We start from the raw sequence: 21,438 nt of genomic DNA, 5'->3' as shown, positions 1-21,438 counted from the left end.
TTTATTGTTGTTTTGAAGAAAGAATAAGAGGTTCTGACGAGGGAAAGAAGAGAAGGAATAAGGAAGAAGAAAGATGAATAGTGGGTGAGAGAGGCATGTGAGAGAAAGTGGTTGGGGAAGATAGTAAGATAAAAATCTAGTGTTGAGAGACTATTGTAATAGTGTGTTCTTTGTATGATCCAATGATTAGAAAAGAATTCCCATGGTGGGAAAGAAGTCTCCTTTTCCAAGTTAAATGCCACCAGGTCTTCAATCGTGAAGACCTCACCATTGTGGGTGCTCTAATAGGTACTCCTGATGTGGGAAATTTTTTTGGGGTCTCTTAAGACCTAGGGTCTTACTTAAGACCCTCATTTTTAAGTGGATCCCACACCACTTTTAAATAAAATAATCATTATTTGAGTTGTTATTGGAGTTTTTGGTGGACCCCTATAATAGTGTCTTAAATAAATAGTTATTGGTGGGACCCATTTAGACATTTTATTAAAGGGTCTTCATTGAAGTGGTTGAGTACTTATTAGGTACTATTATTAAAAAAATAATAAAAAAATGATGTGTCATTGTGGAATCCATTTAAGACCTCAAAGTTGAGGGTCTCCATTGTGGATGCTCTTAGGTTACTTGATTAAAAAAAATACAATAGATAATGAAATTGAGATACTATGCAAACCAAGAACCAAAGGTACACAATGGATCGTTCTTCAAGCTTTAAGGCGTCTTTGTTGAAGTCTTTTCTCACTAAGTGGGGCCGCCTAACAAAAATTAAAGTATGCAAAATAAAATTTCATATTCAATATGGCGAGGCATACAGTTATTTAATAGATGAATTTTTAATCATTAGGCTGGTTTAAAAGAAAAAATCATACATGTTACATATTTGTAACTCAAATATGGGAAAAATGTTTTGTTGAAAAATTTGACGTGTTGGAGTGCATATTCGATTCGATGTACAATATATGTCTATGTTGGGTAACTTTTTTTCGCACTAGACTTTCCACCTGTGCGGATTGTAAATGTAGTAGACAAAAACAAATCTTAATGCATATCAAAGAGAATGAAATATGTGGTCTCAAATATATGCAGATGTTGGAATTCGAACCTCAGACACCACACTTATTCACCTTAAAAATATTAATTTTTATCAATCGTGTGTTACTTCATTCTTTTGTTAAAATTATATGTCAATGTCATATTATTGGTATGTTACTTCGTTTTTTTTTTTGACAAAATGTTACTTCATTCTTTTGTAAAAATTATATGTTAATGTTATATTATGTACCTAAAAATAGCTCATTCTTAACCTCAACATGTAAAATGTTTTATTTAAATAATTTTCCTTTTATCGAATATTTGACCTTTACCGTAAATGATACCCTTTAACTATTTGTTGAAATGTTTCTTCCACCTGTTTATATAGATTGCAAAATTCTGGTGCATTTTGTGGTAGATATTTAACAAAGAGAGTTCAGTTCTAATTTGGATGAAAAGTGTAATATTAACAAAAAAAATGTTATAATCTTTCAAAACTCTTTTATTCCAATAGGGCGATTTGTTTTGTTGAAGAAATAGGGGAAATAAAGCGATGCCGATTTGCTTTGTTCATGAAAATAGGAGATTAGGTGTGAGCATTAGGGCAGTAAAATTATGCAATAGGGTTTAGGTTAAAATTAGGGCTTACGGGTTAACTTTAATATATAAGAAGATATTTCTATACTTTCCACCCGTGCTACCGCACGGGTCATATACATTGTAAATGTAGTAGACAAAAACAAATCTCAATGCATATCAAAGAGAATGAAATATGTGGTCCCAAATATATGCAGATGTTGGAATTCGAACTTAAGACACCACACTTATTCACCTGAAAAATATTAATTTTTATCAATCGTGTGTTACTTCATTCTTTTGTTAAAATTATATGTCAATGTCATATTATTGGTATGTTACTTCATCTTTCTTTTTTTTTTTGACAAAATGTTACTTCATTCTTTTGTAAAAATTATATGTTAATGTTATATTATGTACCTAAAAATAGCTCATTCTTAACCTCAACATGTAAAATTATTTATTTAAATAATTTTCCTTTTATCGAATATTTGGCCGTTACCGTAAATGATACCCTTTAACTGTTTGTTGAAATGTTTCTTCCACCTGTTTATATAGATTGCAAAACTTTGGTGCATTTTGTGGTAGATATTTAACAAAGAGAGTTCAGTTCTAATTTGGTTGAAAAGTGTAATATTAACAAAAAAAATGTTGCTATAATCTTTCAAAACCCTTTTATTCCAATAGGGCGATTTGTTTTGTTGAAGAAATAGGGCGATTTGTTTTGAAGAAATAGGGGAAATAAAGTGATGCCGATTTGCTTTGTTCATGAAAACAGGAGATTAGGTGTGAGCATTAGGGTTGTTCATGAAAATAGGAGATTAGGTGTGAGCATTAGCGTTAAAACAATAAAATTATGCAATAGGGTTTAGGTTAAAATTAGGGCTTACAGGTTAACTTTAATATATAAGAAGATTAGGTGAGAGCATTAGGGTTGTTCATGAAAATAGGAGATTAGGTGTGAGCATTAGAGTTAAAACAGTAAAATTATGCAATAGGGTTTACGGGTTAACTTTAATATATAAGAAGATTAGGTGTGAGCATTAGGGTTGTTCATGAAAATAGGAGATTAGGTGTGAGCATTAGGGTTAAAACAGTAAAATTATGCAATAGGGTTTAGGTTAAAATTAGAGCTTACGGGTTAACTTTAATATATAAGAAGATAAGAAGATTAGGTGTGAGCATTAGGGTTGTTCATGAAAATAGGAGATTAGGTGTGAGCATTAGGGTTAAAACAGTAAAATTATGCAATAGGGTTTAGGTTAAAATTAGAGCTTACGGGTTAACTTTAATATATAAGAAGATAAGAAGATTAGGTGAGAGCATTATGATTGTTCCTGAAAATAGAAGATTAGGTGTGAGCATCAGGGTTCAAACAGTAAAATTATGCAATAGGGTTTGAGTTAATATTAGGGCTTACGAGTTAACTTTAATATATAAGAAGATTAGGTGTGAGCAATAGGGTTGTTCATGAAAATAGGAGATTACGTGTGAGCATTAACAGTAAAATTATGCAATAGGGTTTATGTTAAAATTAGGGCTTACAGGTTAACTTTAATATATAAGAAGAGAAGATTAGGTGTGAGCATTAGGGTTGTTCATGAAAATAGGAGATTAGGTGTAAGCATTAGGGTTAAAACAGTAAAATTATGCAATAGAGTTTAGGTTAAAATTAGAGCTTACGGGTTAACTTTAATATATAAGAAGATAAGAAGATTAGGTGAGAGCATTATGATTGTTCGTGAAAATAGAAGATTAGGTGTGAGCATTATGGTTAAAACAGTAAAATTATGCAATATGGTTTAGGTTAAAATTAGGGCTTACGGGTTAACTTTAATATATAAGAAGATGAGTTTTGTATAAAGATGACTAAATTACCTTTTTGGTCCTCTAACTATTTAATTGGTATCGGATTGGTCCTCTAACTAAAAATTGATTTATTTCAGTCCTCTAAGTTTATCACTGTTACTACATTTATTCCTTTCTGTTAGTTTTATTCAAATAAACGTTAGGGTCTGTGTTATGTTGGTCCTCTAACTTTATTTATTAGTATCATTTTGGTCATATGTCTTGTTAAGGTATTATGATTAAATAGTGACTGATATTATTGGTAAATGTTATGATTCATATGTATGTGTGAAACAGAAGGTCAAGTACACACATAACACAAACCCTAACGTTTATTTGAATAAAACTAAAAGAAAGGACTAAATGTAGTAACAGTGAGAAACTTAGAGGAACAAAATAAATCAATTTTTAGTTAGAGGATCAATCCGATACCAATTAAATACTTAGAGGACCAAAAAGGTAATTAACCTATAAAGATTATATAACTTTTTAACAAAATTCTTTCAAACAAAATAATTATTTTAACAACTTTTTTTTTGGACATGATTGTATAAAATAATTATGTTTTGACATACTCGTTTTTAGCTGGCATCTATATTATAAATGGTGATCATAAATTTTTAATCCTTATAAATATATTATATCTTGTTTTTAGTCATTTCAAAAAAAATCGTCATTATATTGCCTAATGTGTTGGCCGAGCCTGAGGTTGCAGCTCGGGTGGCCTCTATTATATTGCTTGTCTCGCCGCTTTCTGACAGGTTGGTTTGGATATACTCCCTGAATGGCTCTCTGTCTGCGAAGCAAGCCTTTGCTTTCTTGCATCTCGTGGCCGCACCGCTTCATTGGGCAAATTTGATTTGGAAATTTTGTATACCGCTGTCTCATTCTTATGCATCAAAAGATGCCCACGGCTGAGAACCTTCGAAGTCGTGGATGCTTGATAGTTTATGTTTGTTCCCTTTGTATGTCCGCGGAAGAGAGTTCTCACCATCTTTTCTTCCGGTCCCAGTTTGCTACAGAGTTGTGGTTGTGGCTTGGCTCCTGCCTCACTGATCTTCGCAGATTACAGATATGTTTGTCGTAGCAATTGTTCATACTTTACATGCTATTTGGATGTCCCGTAACAACTTATGTTTCAAGAATATCAAAGCAAGTATTCATGCGGCCAAGGTAAAGATTGATTATTCGGTTACGATGAGTGGTAATACTTCTTCTGGTTGTTGCCTAGCTTCAGAGGTTAGTTTCCTCGACTATTTATGTGTCTCTCCATCGTCGACGAGTTAGAGATATTGTGATTGTTGTTTGGAAACCGCCATTTCCCCCTTGGTTTAAGGCCAATACGGACGACTCGGTGATTGGTTTGAATGCTGCTTGCGGGGGTATTTTTAGGGAGCTTTTCTTGGGGCTTTTTCTTGCAACTTAGGCAATAACTTCGTGTTTAATTCTGACGTCTTGGGTTATACTTATGCCATGGAATATACAACCTTGAATGGTTAGGGAAACATTTGGTTGGAAAGTGTGCTTTATTGACTTTTAAGAATGACTATCTCGTTCCTATTTTCCTTCGGAATCAGTGGCATAATCCGGTGTGGCTCGGTCTGGTCTCCATCTTGTACAATCTTTTTCTTTTTAATAAAATTTTCTGAGATTAACGTCATAGGATAGAAGGCTCTTCGGGGTGCCAACTAGGAATGTCGACGACTCTTCTTCATGCATGTGCTTTCTTCTGGCTTAGCAAAAAAAAAAATCGTCAAACAATGAATGTTCTTTAAAATGTTTTTCGTTAGTATCTTTGGTACCTGTAGATCCGGACTCGCTTTTTAATAAACTACTCCCTCCGTCCTAAATTGTTTAACGTTTTCGACATTTCACGTGTACTAAGAAATGTAATTAATATTGTGTGAGAAAGAGATATTATGAGCTGTTTTACAAAATTGTCATTGATAAATGATATGGAAAGGATAAATGAATGAACTGAAAAAAAAAATAGTAATAAATAGTTAATGATGTATAATAAAAAAAAATAACATTAATGTTTCATTGGTATTGTAAACCGGCGTATAATATAAGACAATTTTTTCTAAACCACATGCAATTTTGATCGGAGGGAATAATATACATCGTTTTGATCTTTGGACAACTTTTTCCAGGCACCTTTTTGGTATGATGAGATGTCTATGCGTACATATAATTGTAAATTGTTTTGAGTGACTTTGCACATCTTATGCTAGTTTGTCCATAATCAATAAACTTTAGTTTAACATAAAAAATAAAAAATTCGCAAGCAGGTTTAGAATATTAAAAAAGTCTATCACACAAAGATTGAGCTTTTTGTAAAAGAAATTAAATATTTTATTCATCTTTAAGCGTTAAAAGATTAAAAATTTATATTTAGTTCATCTTTATCAAAAAATTCTAAGCTTTTGTTATAAAGATTTTTATAACGTCTTAAAATAAAAATCTAGGTTTTGTCTCATCCCCATATATTAATTTCAATAATAGAATAATTGATTTTTTTTTTTGATAAATATAGAATAATTGATTTGCTTGATCTATTTGTTTATTATTTTTCCTACTAGCTAATAGACATACATTCTGTAGGCTACGTAGCTCACCTTAATCAATACTATTTTTAGCTCACCTAAATCCTCAAGTAATTAAAGAAGAAAAAAATCATATAAAACTCTTGCTGAATCAATGAATATAAAACGAGGGGAAAATCATCGTCTCACCTTTATTAAAAAGTTAAATGCAATCTAAATTTGGATATGTCAGCATATTCATAATTGAGACAAATATCTTGGCCAAGCATATTCAATATCCACCAATTATATTAACAGTAATCCGACGAAAATTGAAATAATATAGACTATAATAAAGCGTATGCTTCACAAATACACTAATGTTTCGTACAAGATTCAGTACAAGAATTAAATCATAACCATTTTCTTCTTACAAGATTCAGTACAAGAATTAAATCATAACCATTTTCTTCTTCTTCTACTACTAGTTGTAGTTATGATTATGAATGAATCTTATGATCAGAACATACACATGTCGGTGCAGCTAGCTAGAGAGACCTAAATCAGTACTTCAAATTTCCACCATCGATCTACTTTACCTTAACTCATAAAGTACTGCAAATTATTAACTCCAAACCCATCTCAACAATAATCTTCACCACCATGGAACGTCTCTTCTTAGACACAAAAAACACCTAATCAAAAGCACAAAAACCATAAACACAAAACAATATTTATTATATGCAAGTATCATATGAAGGAGATTCAGGGTTCAATCTCTAATATTAATATTTTACCTCCTAACAAACTAAAAATATATATACATATAGAAATACAAAATATTGAGGAAAAAATTCCTTCTCCCATTTTTTTTTTTTAAAAGTTAAATTAGGTCACTAGAACCAACATCGAGGAGAATCGAACTTAGACTTTAAGTAAGAACACACTCTCAAATTCCAAGTCAATATTACCGGATCAACCCAAGTGGGTTCACTTATCCCAAAATTTAATAACACATCATAGAGATATATACATACCAGTTAATAATTTTTCATGCTAGCTCCTTCGAATATTGAGGTCTTAAGTAGCACTAGAAGTTGTTGCAGATACCTTAGGTTTAGGCCTCTTCCTTTTCTTTTCATAGCTAACCCCTCTAGATTTTGCTTGAAAATCACGAACGTCCCTTAAATAAATCCTAACAGAACGAGAACCAAAAGGGTTAGTCTCAGGCCGACCACCGTTCTCTTCGTAAGCAGCACGAAGGCGACCGATGAGAGCGTCGAGACTACCCCACGCTTGACGAAGAGGACATGGACAAGGAGCTGGTGGATTAGGGATGCCAAAGAAAGGACAAGGATGGTTGTGAACTTTGGTTTTCCCAAACTGGTCAAGATAGTTCAGAAACTCAAGGACATGAGAACCACTGCATAGGGCTAATGAGAGTGGTGGACGGTGGTTTCTGAGATACTGACAGAATGTGTTCCAGTCTCTTCTCTTTTGGTTTTCATAACGGCTTGAAGTTGGAGTTGATGTTGAACTTCCACTTCCAGTGCTATTGTTGGTCATTGAAGATCCACTTGTTGGACTCTCTACACTCTGGTTTGTTGATCCTGATGAAACCAAATCCATGGTGAAGAAATATTTTTCTGTTCTCTTCTTTCTCTTTTTATTTATCTATAAACCCTTGTTGCTTTGGATCTGGTTTTAGATCTTTCTAAGAGTAAGATAGATAGATCATTTTTTATGAATATGCAGCAAAGACTAGGGTTTATTAGCTAGAAAAAAACGAAAGACGCGACTATTCTTATAAAAAAAGGGACAGTGTTAATAACTATTAAACAAACATATAATATATGTAGGTTATACGATATGATGCAGATTGCAGAGAAAGAGAGATTAAATGTCTGTGGGCATGAGTTGAGTTGATTTGTTGCTGGAAAGGGTAGAAACATGTGGAGTGAGATATAAGAGAAAGAATATTTAGGGTTTAGAGAGAAAGGATCAGAATTCAAGGGAGTGAAAGAAGGAACTGAACTGAGTGTTTAGTTTAGTTTAGTTTGGTTGAGGTATATAAGAAGGAATCCTAGTAATTGGTGGAAATGGAATGGTATCATTTGTTCTGTGTCTGAAGGGTAAAAGGGTGAGTGGATATTCAGATATAGTTGTTTCCAGAAAAGGTGAAACAAGTGAGAGTTAAATGGTGGTGAGAGTGAGAGTGTGACCAAGGGTTAAATGAGGTAAAGGAAGAGTGCTGTTACAAAACAGGACAGAGTTTGGCAGCAAGCAGTCATGATTGTGACCAAAGATGACCAGACATTTCAAATTTGCAATATCAATATTCGTAACTTACTCTTCTTTTAGGCGCGTGCATTTACTTCCATTCTCTTTTCTACAATAATATTTGCAATACATAGATAGATGGTAAAGTCCCTTTCAAACAAAAGTAGATGGTAAAGTAAAAAAAGTCAAGCATTGATTTGAATTGAATTTTAGAATGAATTATTTGATCTCAATATAATTGAATTTGAAGTAGCATGTTGATGGATGTAATAGGCTTTTTTTTGTATTTGAATGTATAACGAGCAATCATAATGATTTTTGAATGTATTAAAATTTTAAAATTATATATATTTTTTTTTCTGTTGTATTATCTCGCATTAAAATGTTTTATTAATGTTGTCTTATCAATCTTTATAAATATTTATTTATTGGCATATCAATCTTTATATGAAAAGTGTTATTGTCAATATTGAAGGATTATTTTAACGTCATAGATTATTTTGACTAACGAAATGCACAATCAAAAACTATTTTAAAATTTTGACATATTAAGGGACTATCGTGACTACTCGTTATACAATAAAGAACTAAAATGACTATATAATACCTCAAAAAAATTTGATCATATCTAATTTGGTAGTAAATAATCTCTAAGACCATCTTCAATGGATGATCTCTCTTTCAAGACTTAGTACCTATGAGGTACTCTTAGTGTGTGTTTGGTTTTGCGGTGTACAGAATTGATTCTGGAAGAAATGATTTATATTTGGATGCAATAATACAGAATTGATTAAACATAATGATTTTTATTTGAATAGTTTTGATCAAAATTGCTTTTGAATGTATAATTACGAAAATTGACATAGCTAAATAGAAATTACTAAATTAGGATAATTAAGTGCAATATAGTCTTAAAATATAGGTTATTACAATACAAATAGCATGAAAATAAAAATTACAAATAGATAATAGAATTTAAATTGCAACAAAGTACTAATATTATTACAAAACTAATTTAAAGTGTATTATAGTACTAAAATATTGATATAATAATTTAAAGAACAATACTAATTATTTTGCATGTGCTCAATAATTTGATTGCGGGTTATGTTTCGAATGTGATCCATCTCTGACGACAAAACTACATTTAAAACATGGGATTGATCCAAGTTAGATGAGCTATCATCATGATGAATGAACGTGCTTTCATCTTCATAAACATTAAAATCAATATCAATTTTTGTCTTCCTTCGGATAAAGTTGTGTATAGTCATTGTTGCGACAGCTATTTGAACTTGTGTCTTAAATTTAAAGTTAGGCATGCGATGTAGGATTGCAAATCTGTTCTTCCATACCCCAACAGTTCTTTCTATTGTGCACCTTAAACTTGAGTGATAATAATTAAATACTTTGTTATGATTTTCAAACCCGTTAGAACGCCTAAATTCAGGAAGATGATATCTTTCATGTCTGCATGGACCAATGTACCCTATTGGTGTTGGATAGCCAGAATCTACCAAATAATACTTACCTAGAAAGAAAGAAAAAAATATTTAAACTTAAGTTAAATATAACAAATCATTTGGAGTAATATTAAATAACAAACCTGACGGAGGGTGTGGAAAATTAAGGTTTGCATTTGTCAAAGCTTGGTCAAAAACACGAGCATCATGAGCAGTACCTTCCCAACCAACCAATACAAAAGTGAAACACATATTTCAATCACATACAGCCATTACATTTTGTGTAGGATATCTCTTTCTTCCAATAAACCTTGTTTGCTCACTGCCACTAACTACGCATGACACATGTGTACCATCAATTGCTCCTATAGCATTCTTAAAAAAGTGCCGGTATCGTTGATGCCTACTCCTAGTGTTTAAAATTACTATCTTCGTTCCTTTTTAATTGTCACTATTTGACATTTTACACAAACCAATACAATCAATAAATATTATTAATTTTGATATAATACTTCATACTTTTACTATAATAACCTTATTCATTTAATATTTCATTTTATATCCACAATAAATAACTAAGGATATCCCCGTGAGCTTAGCTCAGTTGGTAGGGATATTGCATATTATATGCAGGGGTCGGGGTTCGAACCCTAAACACCCCACTTCTCCACAATTAAATTGTGTGAGCTCTAGCTACTAGGCTACTTGACCAAAAAAAAAATAACTAAGGATAATATTGGTAAAACAACATTTAATTTTGCATTAAATTTTGAAAGTGACAGTTAAATTTAAACAAAAAATTTCTTCAAAAGTGACACTTAAAAATCAACGGAGGAAGTACATTCCCAAACACTTTAGCATAAATATTTAAGTTACTAACTGCATAATTTTCATAAAAAATCACTTTAAACTAAGAGACATTTTATCAAATACATATAATACAATATTTTTTGTTTGTAGAAATTCATAAGAGATGTTATATTATGCAACCAAACAAATTTTATAAGCATTGCAGCAAATAAAAAAGATTAAATTTAATACAACAAGTAGGCAAATCAAAGTAAAAATCACTAAAAAATGCCAAATTATCTTGTTGTTGTTGTTACCTTTTGAGCAGAATTTTTCCTTTTTGTTGTTCTCTTGAGCACAATATTTGCTAGCAGGAGGTGGTGTTGTTATATAACCTAATAGCAATAAATTTTCAGATTAAATTTGTGAAGGGTGGTTGAGTTCTAGCTAGAGAAAAGTGAACAGTGAAGTGAATGAATTTAACGTTCCAGGTAGAAAAAAGCAAATATGATTGGAGAAAAGGTGAGAGAAATTGATGATAATTAAGAGGGCAGTTATGGAATTGATAATAGTTTAATGTAGAATTGATTCTACAAAAGTCAAAAGCTAATATTTGTAGCTTCAAGGATAATTGTTTTTGGAGGATAGAAGCAATTCTTAAAAGTCAAATCAAACACCATTGAAAACTCAGTTTTTCACTTTTGAGGGTTGTAGAATCACTTCTTGGTGCTGAAAAGTTAAAACAAACAGGCTCTTAGAATCACTTAACATGATCTCAATGTAGATCTTCAATCTTAAGTGAGACCCATTTTTAAAAATATTAAAATATTGAAATGTAATGATATAGAGTTATTGATAAATGATAAATGGATCTTGTTTAAGACATTTGTGTGAGATGTTGCGTTGAAATGATTGAGTACTACTAAGTATCACTATTAACAAATTATAAACGAGTGATGTGTACAAGTGAGACTCGTTTAAGTATCCAAAAATAGATGTCTCCAATGTGGATATTCTAAGACTTTATTTGTGAATTTGGAGGAGAAAATAATGGGACGGCTTTGAAAATAATGAAGGACAAAGTATAAAAAATAGAAGACTTAAATTAAAAGAGTATAAGGTTTTAAGGAGTTCATTTTTGTTCATAACACAAAATTCTCTTAATTTGGGAAAACTCAAAAATTGTATTAAAGGACGATTTTGAAGGGTTTATATGAATTTTTCAAATTAAATTCATGTCATAATATTCTTAAAATTAAAAATATATTAATCATAAACGTTAATTTATTATTCTCTAAAAAATACTCTATCAAAAAATATAAAAGATTTCTCTATTTTCCTCTGTATTTTTCATCCCCAAAAAAATTATCCTTCATTCCCTCCAAACTTCAAAACAAACCTAAATCTCTTATTTAGAATTTTGTGAGCCTTAAGCCTTAGTCTAACTTGCAGTTAAAAAAAAGTTGGTTGGCAAAATCCAATGTTGAAAATGAAATCATTACTTATTGTATCAACATATTTATAGCACAGCTAAATATTCATCAGCTCACACATGAAAATTGTGATTTAATGCTACAATATGAACATAATTTCTTATTGTTATTTTTCTTAAACATAACTAGCATCTCAACTAGCAGTATCTTCAAGACATGCACAACACACTCATATTACAACATCTCAAATGTCACAATCAAAGGAAAACACTTCAATTATCCATCCATAATCTATTGTAACTCTATTTCAATCACATGCAATTTGTAATTAATAAAGTTAATTTTCATAAAAATTGTTTGATTGGTGTGAATGTTGCTTCGGATTTTATGGAAAGGGTGTGTTCCTTCTTGAATTGTCGGCAAGGTGCATTGCCTTTTTTGTATTTGGGGCTTCCGATGGGTGCAAATCCTAGAAGAGTGGACACTTGAGAACCTTTGGTGGAGCAATTAAGGCGACGGCATTTTTAGTGGGCTAATAAATATATTAGTTTGGGAGGTCACGTTGTTCTCCTAAATTCGGTGCTTAACTCTATTCCTATTTTAAATCTCTCTTTGATGAAAATGCCGGCGAGGGTGGTAAAGATGATTGTTTCTCTCCAAAGAAACTTTCTTTGGGGTGGGGGGACAGGGTGTAGGAGGCTTTGTTGGGTGAAGTCGAGGAGGGTTTGTATACCAAGGACTAAAGGTGGTTTAGGAGTGCGGGATATTAGGCTAGTAAATCTTAGTCTTCTTGTTAAATGGAGATGGAAGGTTCTTGATGATAATGGCTCATTGTGGAAGAGGGTTCTTGAGGATAAATATGGGGAGCATGTGGTGAGTTTGGTGGATAGGAGTGGTATCACTTTGCCAAGAATTGCGTCTAATTGGTGGAAGAATTTGATGTACTTGGAAGGCAATGGATGTGAGAATTGGTTTAAAAGGGAGGTGATGAGAAAATTGGGACATGGTTTGGAAACAAGTTTTTGGAATGATAGATGGAAGTACAAGGGAGTTTTCCAAGATATTTTTCCGCGATTATATGCAATTTTAACACAAAAGAACATTAAGGTGGGGTAGTTGTGGAGTAGGAGAGTAGAGGGTACATCTTGGGAGTTTTCTTGGTGTAAAGAAATTTTTGTGTGGGAAAGGGATATTCTTCAAAAATATGTTGGATTTGTTGGATGGGGTGACAATGGGTGAAGGAAGATATGTTTGGAGGTGGCGTCCGGGTGAAGATGGAGCGTTCAGGGTTAATTCTTGCTATAGGTTGCTAGAGGGGTTGTGGTTGGTAGATGGGGATTTGACTAGTGACAAGGAGGTTGTGTTCTGATATCTTTGGAAGTGTCGGGCCCCGACGAAGGTGTTGGCTTTTGTTTGGGCTACGTTTCTTAACTGGATTCCAAAAAGAGTGAATTTAGCGGCAAAAGGGGTTTTGGGGGTGGAAAATTCTACAAGTTGTGTTTTATGTGGGTTTAGGGATGAAACGGAGGTGCACCTTTTCTTGCATTGTGAAGAGGTTCAAAAGGCATGGAAAAAGCTTATGTGTTGGCTCTAATGTTATTTCATTGTCTCTGATAATCTTTTTGTGCATTTGGAATGTTGGTCGATTGAGGTGTCCTCTAAGAAACTTAGGGATGGTTTTTGACTAATTTGGCATGCGTCCTTGTGGGTGATTTGGAAGGTGAGGAATGACATCATCTTTAATAATGGGTCTTTTGAAGTCGATGAGGTGGTAGAGAAGATTAAAGTGCTTGTGTGGATTTGGAGCTTGCATAGACTTAAAATCGGTCCGAGTTTATTTTATGAATGGTGTTGGAATCCGCGCGAATGTCTTCTTAGATAGTTTTTGTGTGGGATATTCTGTTTTCGAAGGCTTGTGGGTTGGAAGATATGGTTGTCTTAAGTTCATGTGGTGGTTGTTTGCTGCGGCTATACTTTGTTGGTTGCTGCTTTTTTTTTTTTTTTTTTTCATTCCTTTTCTATGGCTTGCGCTATCAGTACTTTTATGGTGCGGTTTATATTGTTTTTTATGCTATTTGGGGTTACCCCTCTATGCCTTAGCGTTGGGGGTTTTGTAGTGTTCTTTCTTGCAGCAATTCCCTTTTCTCAAGAAGTTGTTTGTTTAATATAATTGGTTGTTCAAAAAAAAAATTTGTAATTAATAAAATTCATAAGTACACCTAAAGAGATTTAGAGTTTGGATTAACACTATGTTACATTTGAGATTCTATGAGAAGATGACAAAGATCTAAGTCAACATACTCTCTTTATATCTAGATGTTGTGTGTGTGCGCGTGCGTACGTGTACGTGTATCTTGTCTTCAATGTTTAATTTCTTTGGATCTATATCACTTCCACTTTCTACACTTATAATGTAGACTTTACACATGAAAACATGAAGCATAAAACCTACATTTATGCATATATTGTAGTTTTTACCACATACATCTATCATTTTGCTATTATAACTGCTTATGTACATTGTAACTTTTTTTTTGTTACAAAGCTAACTGAGAGAAAACAACAGAGACAGGAATAAAAAAGGAAAAGAAAAGCCTAAGCTCTAGGGAAGAAAGTTCCCATTGCGTCGCTTCTAATCAAAGGGAGGAGATCGATCGGAGGAGTAGCATGAGAAGTGATTGGAGTTGGCCCCAATCTTTGCCATGTAGTCAGTACATTGATTTCCTTCACGGAGACAATGATGAATGGTGAAGCTTCTTGAGGACAAGAGGTCTTTTATGTCTTGTATTAAAACTGCATATACATGAAGATTAGAGGCATGACCAGTAATGAGGCTTATAGAGAGCAGGGAGTCTGAGTAGCACACCAATTCTTCTATTCCCAATTCCACAGCTAAAAGAAGACCACGGTGAATTGCGGTGAGCTCGGCAAACAAAATATCAGTTGAAGTTAGGACAAATCCGGAGAACCCCGAGAGATAAAAACCTGCAGAATTTCGAACAAGCCCACCAAATCCAGCTCTAATAGGCAAACAAAATATCAGTTGAAGTTGGTACATTGTAACTTTTACTACCATTTTATCTTTTACACATTTTATAAGTATTTATTTAAATTGAAAATATTGTCGTAGAAGTGGTGTGACTCGTTGTAATGATTACTAGAACATTGACCCGTGCATCTAAGAGAAAGTTATTGTCTTTCTCCAAATATTTATTGGGAGAAAATTGTGATCCCCCAAATATTGTCTTTCACAATATTTTTAGGGGACGCAATGGATCAACCAACCATAACGTAAAATTATTCATATTCTACCATTGGAAGTGATGCAAAGTTGTTGGGGACCTTCAAAGGTGCAACTATTTCAGTTAATTCTGATTATTTTACTGCCATGAGAATTTAATGAACAAAATAAAAAAAAAATCAATTTTATAGTTTATTAAGCTCTTATTATGTTATTATCATACAATATTTCATGCTTTTGGTAACTATTAAGGATACAATATGAGGAAAAAACTTGTGGACGAAGAGGGCCAACCATTTATTGGGATACTTTGATCTAATGCAATACTTTGCTCGTTAACCCTAATTAAAAACTATTGTTAATTTTGAATTTATTACTAGAAAATGAATCATATGTATGAATTGTATCTTTCGACAACGCACTTTAGTGACTCGTTTGTGGAAATAACATGAAAACAATGAGGCTCTTCGAAAATTATCTTCAGACTTTTTTAGGAGTTTAAGAAATATTGAGGGTCTAAAAATAACTTGTTTATACTCATAGATTCGTTATAAGTGTATGTTCGGTTTCACTTTTACAGACTAGAATTAATTCTTAAAACGTAAAATTGATTCTGACATATTTGGTTGCTAACGACCGTAAAGTAATTGATCCTATTTAAGATTTGTTGTTTTTAATTCAAGAATTATCACACATAGATTTATTTTTTATTGAGAGAATCACACATAGATTTATGGTATAACCTATTTTACATAAATTTATTCAAATCAAAATCTACTAGACCCTGACCCGTGCAATGCACGGGTTTGTTTGTTGTTTCTGATATGAGCATCAAATTGAGTAGATTATTTGTCGTCGACATATGCTTCAATGTAATGTGTATAACATTTTAAATTTTAATAAAGACTACAATGATATTATTTAATAATTGAAATTCGAATCATTTTCAATTTCATAAATGAAGTTACATTGAGTTTGAGAAATGAGTAAATAACTTACTAATGAACATTCCAAAAGACTTCTTTGTAGGCCATATAGATATTTTGTAGTCTTCTTTTAAACATTTCCGTTTTGTAGGATACAGATATTTTTTAGTCTTTTTTTTCATTTGCAGATCTGTTCAAGGCTTATAGTAATTTAATTGTAAACCCAACGATTCAAATTAAGACAAAAGAGGACAACATTGAAGCATCTCCAAACTAAGACAAAACCAAAAACTTGCCGTGGAAGAGGCAATTACATAGTTTAACAAAACACTTAAAATTAGCACACCATGACATGGCAAAAAAAAAAAGAAAGAAGGAAAAAGACCCAAACTTAAAACACTGCTCAAGAGGAACAAAACATAATCTAACATTTTGATTTCCATAACAATTAACATTTTGATTAAATTAAATAGGGTTAATATAATAAAATTAAGCAAAGAAATTAGGTTAAATCTAATGTAAAATTTTGCGTTCGGATTAAGAAACGAAATACAACAACTAACAATGAAAAAAAGAACAAAAACTAATCTAACAATGAAAAAAAAGCTATAATTCACACAATCACATATCAAAATCAACGATTTTCAAACCCTATTGTCAAGGATTCAAAATTATCAAAATGCACACAATCAATATGAACATCACTTATAATTTTTTGTCAATTCGATGAAAGATGATGTGAATCGGTGGGAGAAAGTAAAATGGCTGACTTCTGTGTTGAGATCGCAGGAGTAAGGGAAAAAAAGTTTGAGAACTGTATAACGATCAATTCTGAAAAGAAATGAAAAGAGATTAATTGAGCTTTTAAAAAGGGTGTTTGGTATTGGACATGAGGCAGTGAAAGCAAAATTAAATCACTAATCCTATAATAAGAATAGGAGGATTTGTTTATTTATTTAGTAAAATTAAGGAGAAAAATTATGAGCGACTTTTTTTTTTAAGGAAGCGATTAGTTTATTTTGATTTCCATAACAATTAACATCTTGATTCAATTAAATAGGGTTAATATAGTAAAATTAAGCAAATAAGTTAGGTTAAATCTAAGACAAAATTTTGTGTTCGGATTAAGAAACGAAATACAACAACTAACAATGAAAAAAAGAACAAAAACTAATCTAACAATGAAGAAAAAGCTATATTTCACACAATCACATATCAAAATCAACAATTTTCAAACCCTATTGTCAAAGATTCAAAATTATCAAAATGCACAAAATCAATACAAACATTACTTATAATTTTTTGTCAATTCGATTAAAGATGATGTTAATCGGTGTGGAGAAAGTGAAATGGCTGACTTCTATGTTGAGATCGCAGGAGTAAGGAAAAAAAAAACGTTTGAGAACCGTATAACGATCAATCCTGGAAAGAGAGGAAAAGAGATTAATTGAGCTTTTGAAAAGGGCGTTGAGCGATTTTTATTTTTTTTTTTGTTGAAGGAAGCGATTTGTTTATTTTGATTTTCATAACAATTAACATTTTGATTAAATTAAATAGGGTTAATCTTTTATTTATAAACCTAACATTGTTGCCCTAATTCCACCTAATATTTAACCTAAAAAATTATAGCCACTTTTCCCTCCTTCAAAACCTAACCATATTTCCTAATTCCCCTCCTCCAAACCCTAACCATGATTTCCTAATTTCCCTCCTACTAAAACCTAATTCCCCTCCTTCAAAACCTAAGCATGTTTCCTAATTTCCCCTCCTCCAAACCCTAACCATGATTTCCTAATTTTCCTCCTCCTAAAACCTATCTAATTGATTTCCATATTTTCTGTTGCCATATTTTTTTCCTCACTTCCTCAACTCATTTACCCTAATATATTATCTTTTATCTTTTATTTATTAAAGTTAACCCGAATGCTAATTGTTGCCCTAATTTAACTTAAATTCAGTGATTGCTTCTCCTGTATTACCCATGTTTAAAATATCAAATCTTTTATTTATAAACCTAAAATTGTTGCCCTAATTCCACCTAATATTTAACCTAAAAAATTATAGCCACTTTTCCCTCCTTCAAAACCTAATCATATTTCCTAATTCCCCTCCTCCAAACCCTAACCATATTTCCTAATTCCCCTCCTCCAAATCCTAACCATGATTTCCTAATTTTCCTCCTCCTAAAACCTATCTAATTGATTTCCATATTTTCTGTTGCCATATTTTTTTCCTCACTTCCTCAACTCATTTACCCTAATATATTATGTTTTATCTTTGAGTCAGGATCCGTTGACACCAGGTGTAAGTCAAAAGATTTACACCAAATCTTAACCGTTAAATTTAATTGATCGTATGGTTTAAATTATATCCACGGAAGAAACGGAAGGAACGCATAACAGGGGATCTCGTTAAAGCATGTCATCTACACCAACTACAACCTTCTGTTAGTTTCACTAAAAGGATCAGATCAGAAACCAAAGGATATAGATGCAATTGAAAGCATTGAAATCTCAAAACAATCATAATTGAAAAGAAACGCTAAAAGGGGATAAAAAGAAAAATTGAAATATTTTAATTACTTTTGGATTCATAAAATTGATTGAATCTCATGATTTTTCATCCATAGAAAAATTTGTTGTCACATTAGGAGGTTTATCGAAGACTAAGAACATTTAGGTCTTGAACCAATGAAGAATGGATCTCAAGTGATGGTAGATGTGAGATTGTTGGTGAGTGGTGACATAATGGATCTCAAGCCAGAGTAAACGGAATCGCAAGTTTCATTGTTAGAGAAAAAACTACTATGAGGAAGGAGAAAGAATGAGCCGTGTTTCAATATTCAAATTTAATAATGACCGTACGATTTATTAGTTTTAACGGTTGAGATTTGGTGTAAGTCTTTTGACTTACATCCGGTGTCAACGGATCCTGACTCTTTATCTTTTATTTATTAAAGTTAACCCGAATGCTAATTGTTGCCCTAATTTAACTTAAATTCAGTGCTTGCTTCTATGTATTACCCATGTTTAAAATATCAAATTGCAGAAATCTCTTATTTAAAAAATATATATATATATATTGTTTCCTACTAAACAGATAAACTTAAAAAAAAAAAAAAAAAACAAATCACTCCTATTAACAAATTGTTCCTATTTTACTGCAGAAATTCTCAATTCTTTTGAACGAAACAAATCCCTCCTATTCTTTTGAACAAAACAAATCACTCCTATTTTTTTTTAACAAAACAAATCATTATTTCCTGCTGCTTCTGCTAATAGATTTTGTTACTCGCATCATTGGAGGTTGACTGGTCTAAACTCCCGTAGAATTTCTGAATCTGCTAATATCATTTGTGTAAGATGATGATATATGCAATGATTTTCAATGTTTTTTCTTTCTCCACCATGTTTTGATATGTAGCTTTATTTTGCAGATTTTGTTGATGGAAATGTGGATTTGGGGATATGCAGGTATGTTTGTTTATTTCACTTTCATTATGTAATTGCTTCATTCTAATTATTATTTTTTTCTTCCCTTTTTTTGTGTTTGTATAGAAGTTTTTTTTTTTTTTTTTATAAAATTGCCTCACTTTCTCTGATGTTCCCACTATGTCGTTGGATTTATCACCAAGAAGCTGGAAGGGTTGGTTCTATCCAAAAAGTTGCAGATAGGCTTCGTTGTTACACTTGGTCATGACTTCTTCATCTCACTTCAAAATTGCAAGTGCGTTTTCTCTCTCCATACGAAAATTATTAGCTTATCTTACAATGGAATTGATTTAATTAATTAATTCATTAAGTATGTAACAAACAGGGCTCCACAATGATTTAATTGTTTCATTCTAATTTAATTTTTGTGTTTATGTAGAAGCATTGTTATTGTGTTAACATTGAGAAGAAAAATCAAATGGATTTTTAGCTGCTCCTCCTCTTTTCTGTGACTAAGGTTAACCACACATCTTTCTTTCCATTCAATTCCTCTATTGTACAAAATAGCTTGCAATAGCTTTTTAGGCTTCTTACAAAATCAAAATAATTGTTATATGATTGGTGTGGGATTTGGTTTGTTGATTTTGCAGTTCAGGAATTTTCAAATTCGGGGTTGGAATAAGAGTGGGAGCATTTGTTTAGTTTGATTTTTGGTTATTTGTAATCCGTTGACTTTTTGAATTGCATTGCTATCTAATTTATTATCATCTCCTTTTTTGTTTGTTATATTCTAGAAGGAGGTTTATGCGGTGGTGGTTGTTGCAAGAAGGCCCTCGCGGTGATAATTTATACGGTGGTGGTTGATTAAACTGATGTGACTGTGTCTTAGATGTCCCCTGAGCTATGCAAACTACAAATTAAGTTGTAAACCATGATTTATATCATTGTTTTAATAAGGATTGGCCCAATGCTTCATGTGATATTCTATTGGCTGAATAAGGATCTATCTAAGCATATGATTTTGTCTTCAAAATATGCTTAACTTACCATTAACTATAAGCATGATCATTGCAAAACATTAATTGTAAATCATACCTTACCTACATAATATAGCTATATATTTCATGTTATTTTAATTTAGGCTAAAGTGTACTTTTCCCCCTCTAACTTTAAAAAACTTGCAATTTTGACCCCCTATGTATAAAAACTACAATTTTGGCCCCTAAGATTTAGCCCCTTTGCATCTTTGGTCCTTTTGGTCAATTTTGACCAAGTCAATGCTGATTTGGCATGCCACGTGTGTAATTAACCATTTTTTAAAAATAAAAATATAACCTATTAAATTGTTGAATTAAAAAAAATGAAAAAGGAAAGGAAGAAGGAAAAGCACGTGAGAGAATTTGTGTTCCTCTTTGTACATGTTTTCATATGACCAAACAAAATTCTCCTTCTTCAGCATCTTTTCCGAAGAAACGGAGGAGAATTGGTCTAATGTAATGATGTCACATATGTAAAACCTGGTTGTGTAAGACATTTTAAAATGATGAACTGTTTGTGACTACTGCCTTACCTGGTTAGAATCTATTATATCTTTTATGAACTGGTTGATTTCAGGTCTAAATTATGAACAATTGATTGTCTTGCTCTCCTCTCTAATGTCCGATCCATGGAGGTATTCATGTGCAGTATTGTATGAGTTATGGGGATGGTTTCAAATGGGTTTCTCATGTCATTTAAGTTTGTTTCTGTACTGATGAATTGGAAGTAGTGTTGGTAGACATTACTTTTCAAGAAAGAAAAAAAAAAGAACACAAAAATTTTGTAATAATTTTTTTTTTGAAAGAAAAAAAAATTAGATTTTTTTGAAGATGATGAAGATTGATGAAGGTTGAATGAA

At 32.0% G+C, this 21,438-nt stretch overlaps 2 protein-coding genes across 2 annotated transcripts; both read right to left on the bottom strand.

Annotated features, from left to right (window-relative positions):
- Nucleotides 1-6,256: 6,256 nt before the first annotated feature.
- LOC11410018 (protein LIGHT-DEPENDENT SHORT HYPOCOTYLS 2) lies at nt 6,257-8,268 on the bottom strand. The gene is made up of 2 exons (XM_003590918.4): nt 7,016-8,268; nt 6,257-6,673 (listed from the first exon to the last, which is right to left on the bottom strand). The coding sequence occupies exon 1, from the start codon at nt 7,605-7,607 to the stop codon at nt 7,059-7,061; it is 549 nt and encodes a 182-aa protein (XP_003590966.2). The 5' UTR covers nt 7,608-8,268; the 3' UTR covers nt 6,257-6,673; nt 7,016-7,058.
- Nucleotides 8,269-14,575: 6,307 nt separating this feature from the next.
- On the bottom strand, nt 14,576-15,019 carry LOC112418624 (uncharacterized). Its single transcript, XM_024775057.2, has one exon. The coding sequence runs from the start codon at nt 15,017-15,019 to the stop codon at nt 14,576-14,578; it is 444 nt and encodes a 147-aa protein (XP_024630825.2).
- Nucleotides 15,020-21,438: the final 6,419 nt, after the last annotated feature.

Source organism: Medicago truncatula, chromosome 1, assembly GCF_003473485.1.
Source record: "Medicago truncatula cultivar Jemalong A17 chromosome 1, MtrunA17r5.0-ANR, whole genome shotgun sequence".
Classification (NCBI taxonomy): Eukaryota; Viridiplantae; Streptophyta; class Magnoliopsida; order Fabales; family Fabaceae; genus Medicago; species Medicago truncatula.
The sequence above is the reverse complement of the archived record's forward strand: the minus strand, read 5'-3'. Positions and strand labels throughout refer to the sequence as shown.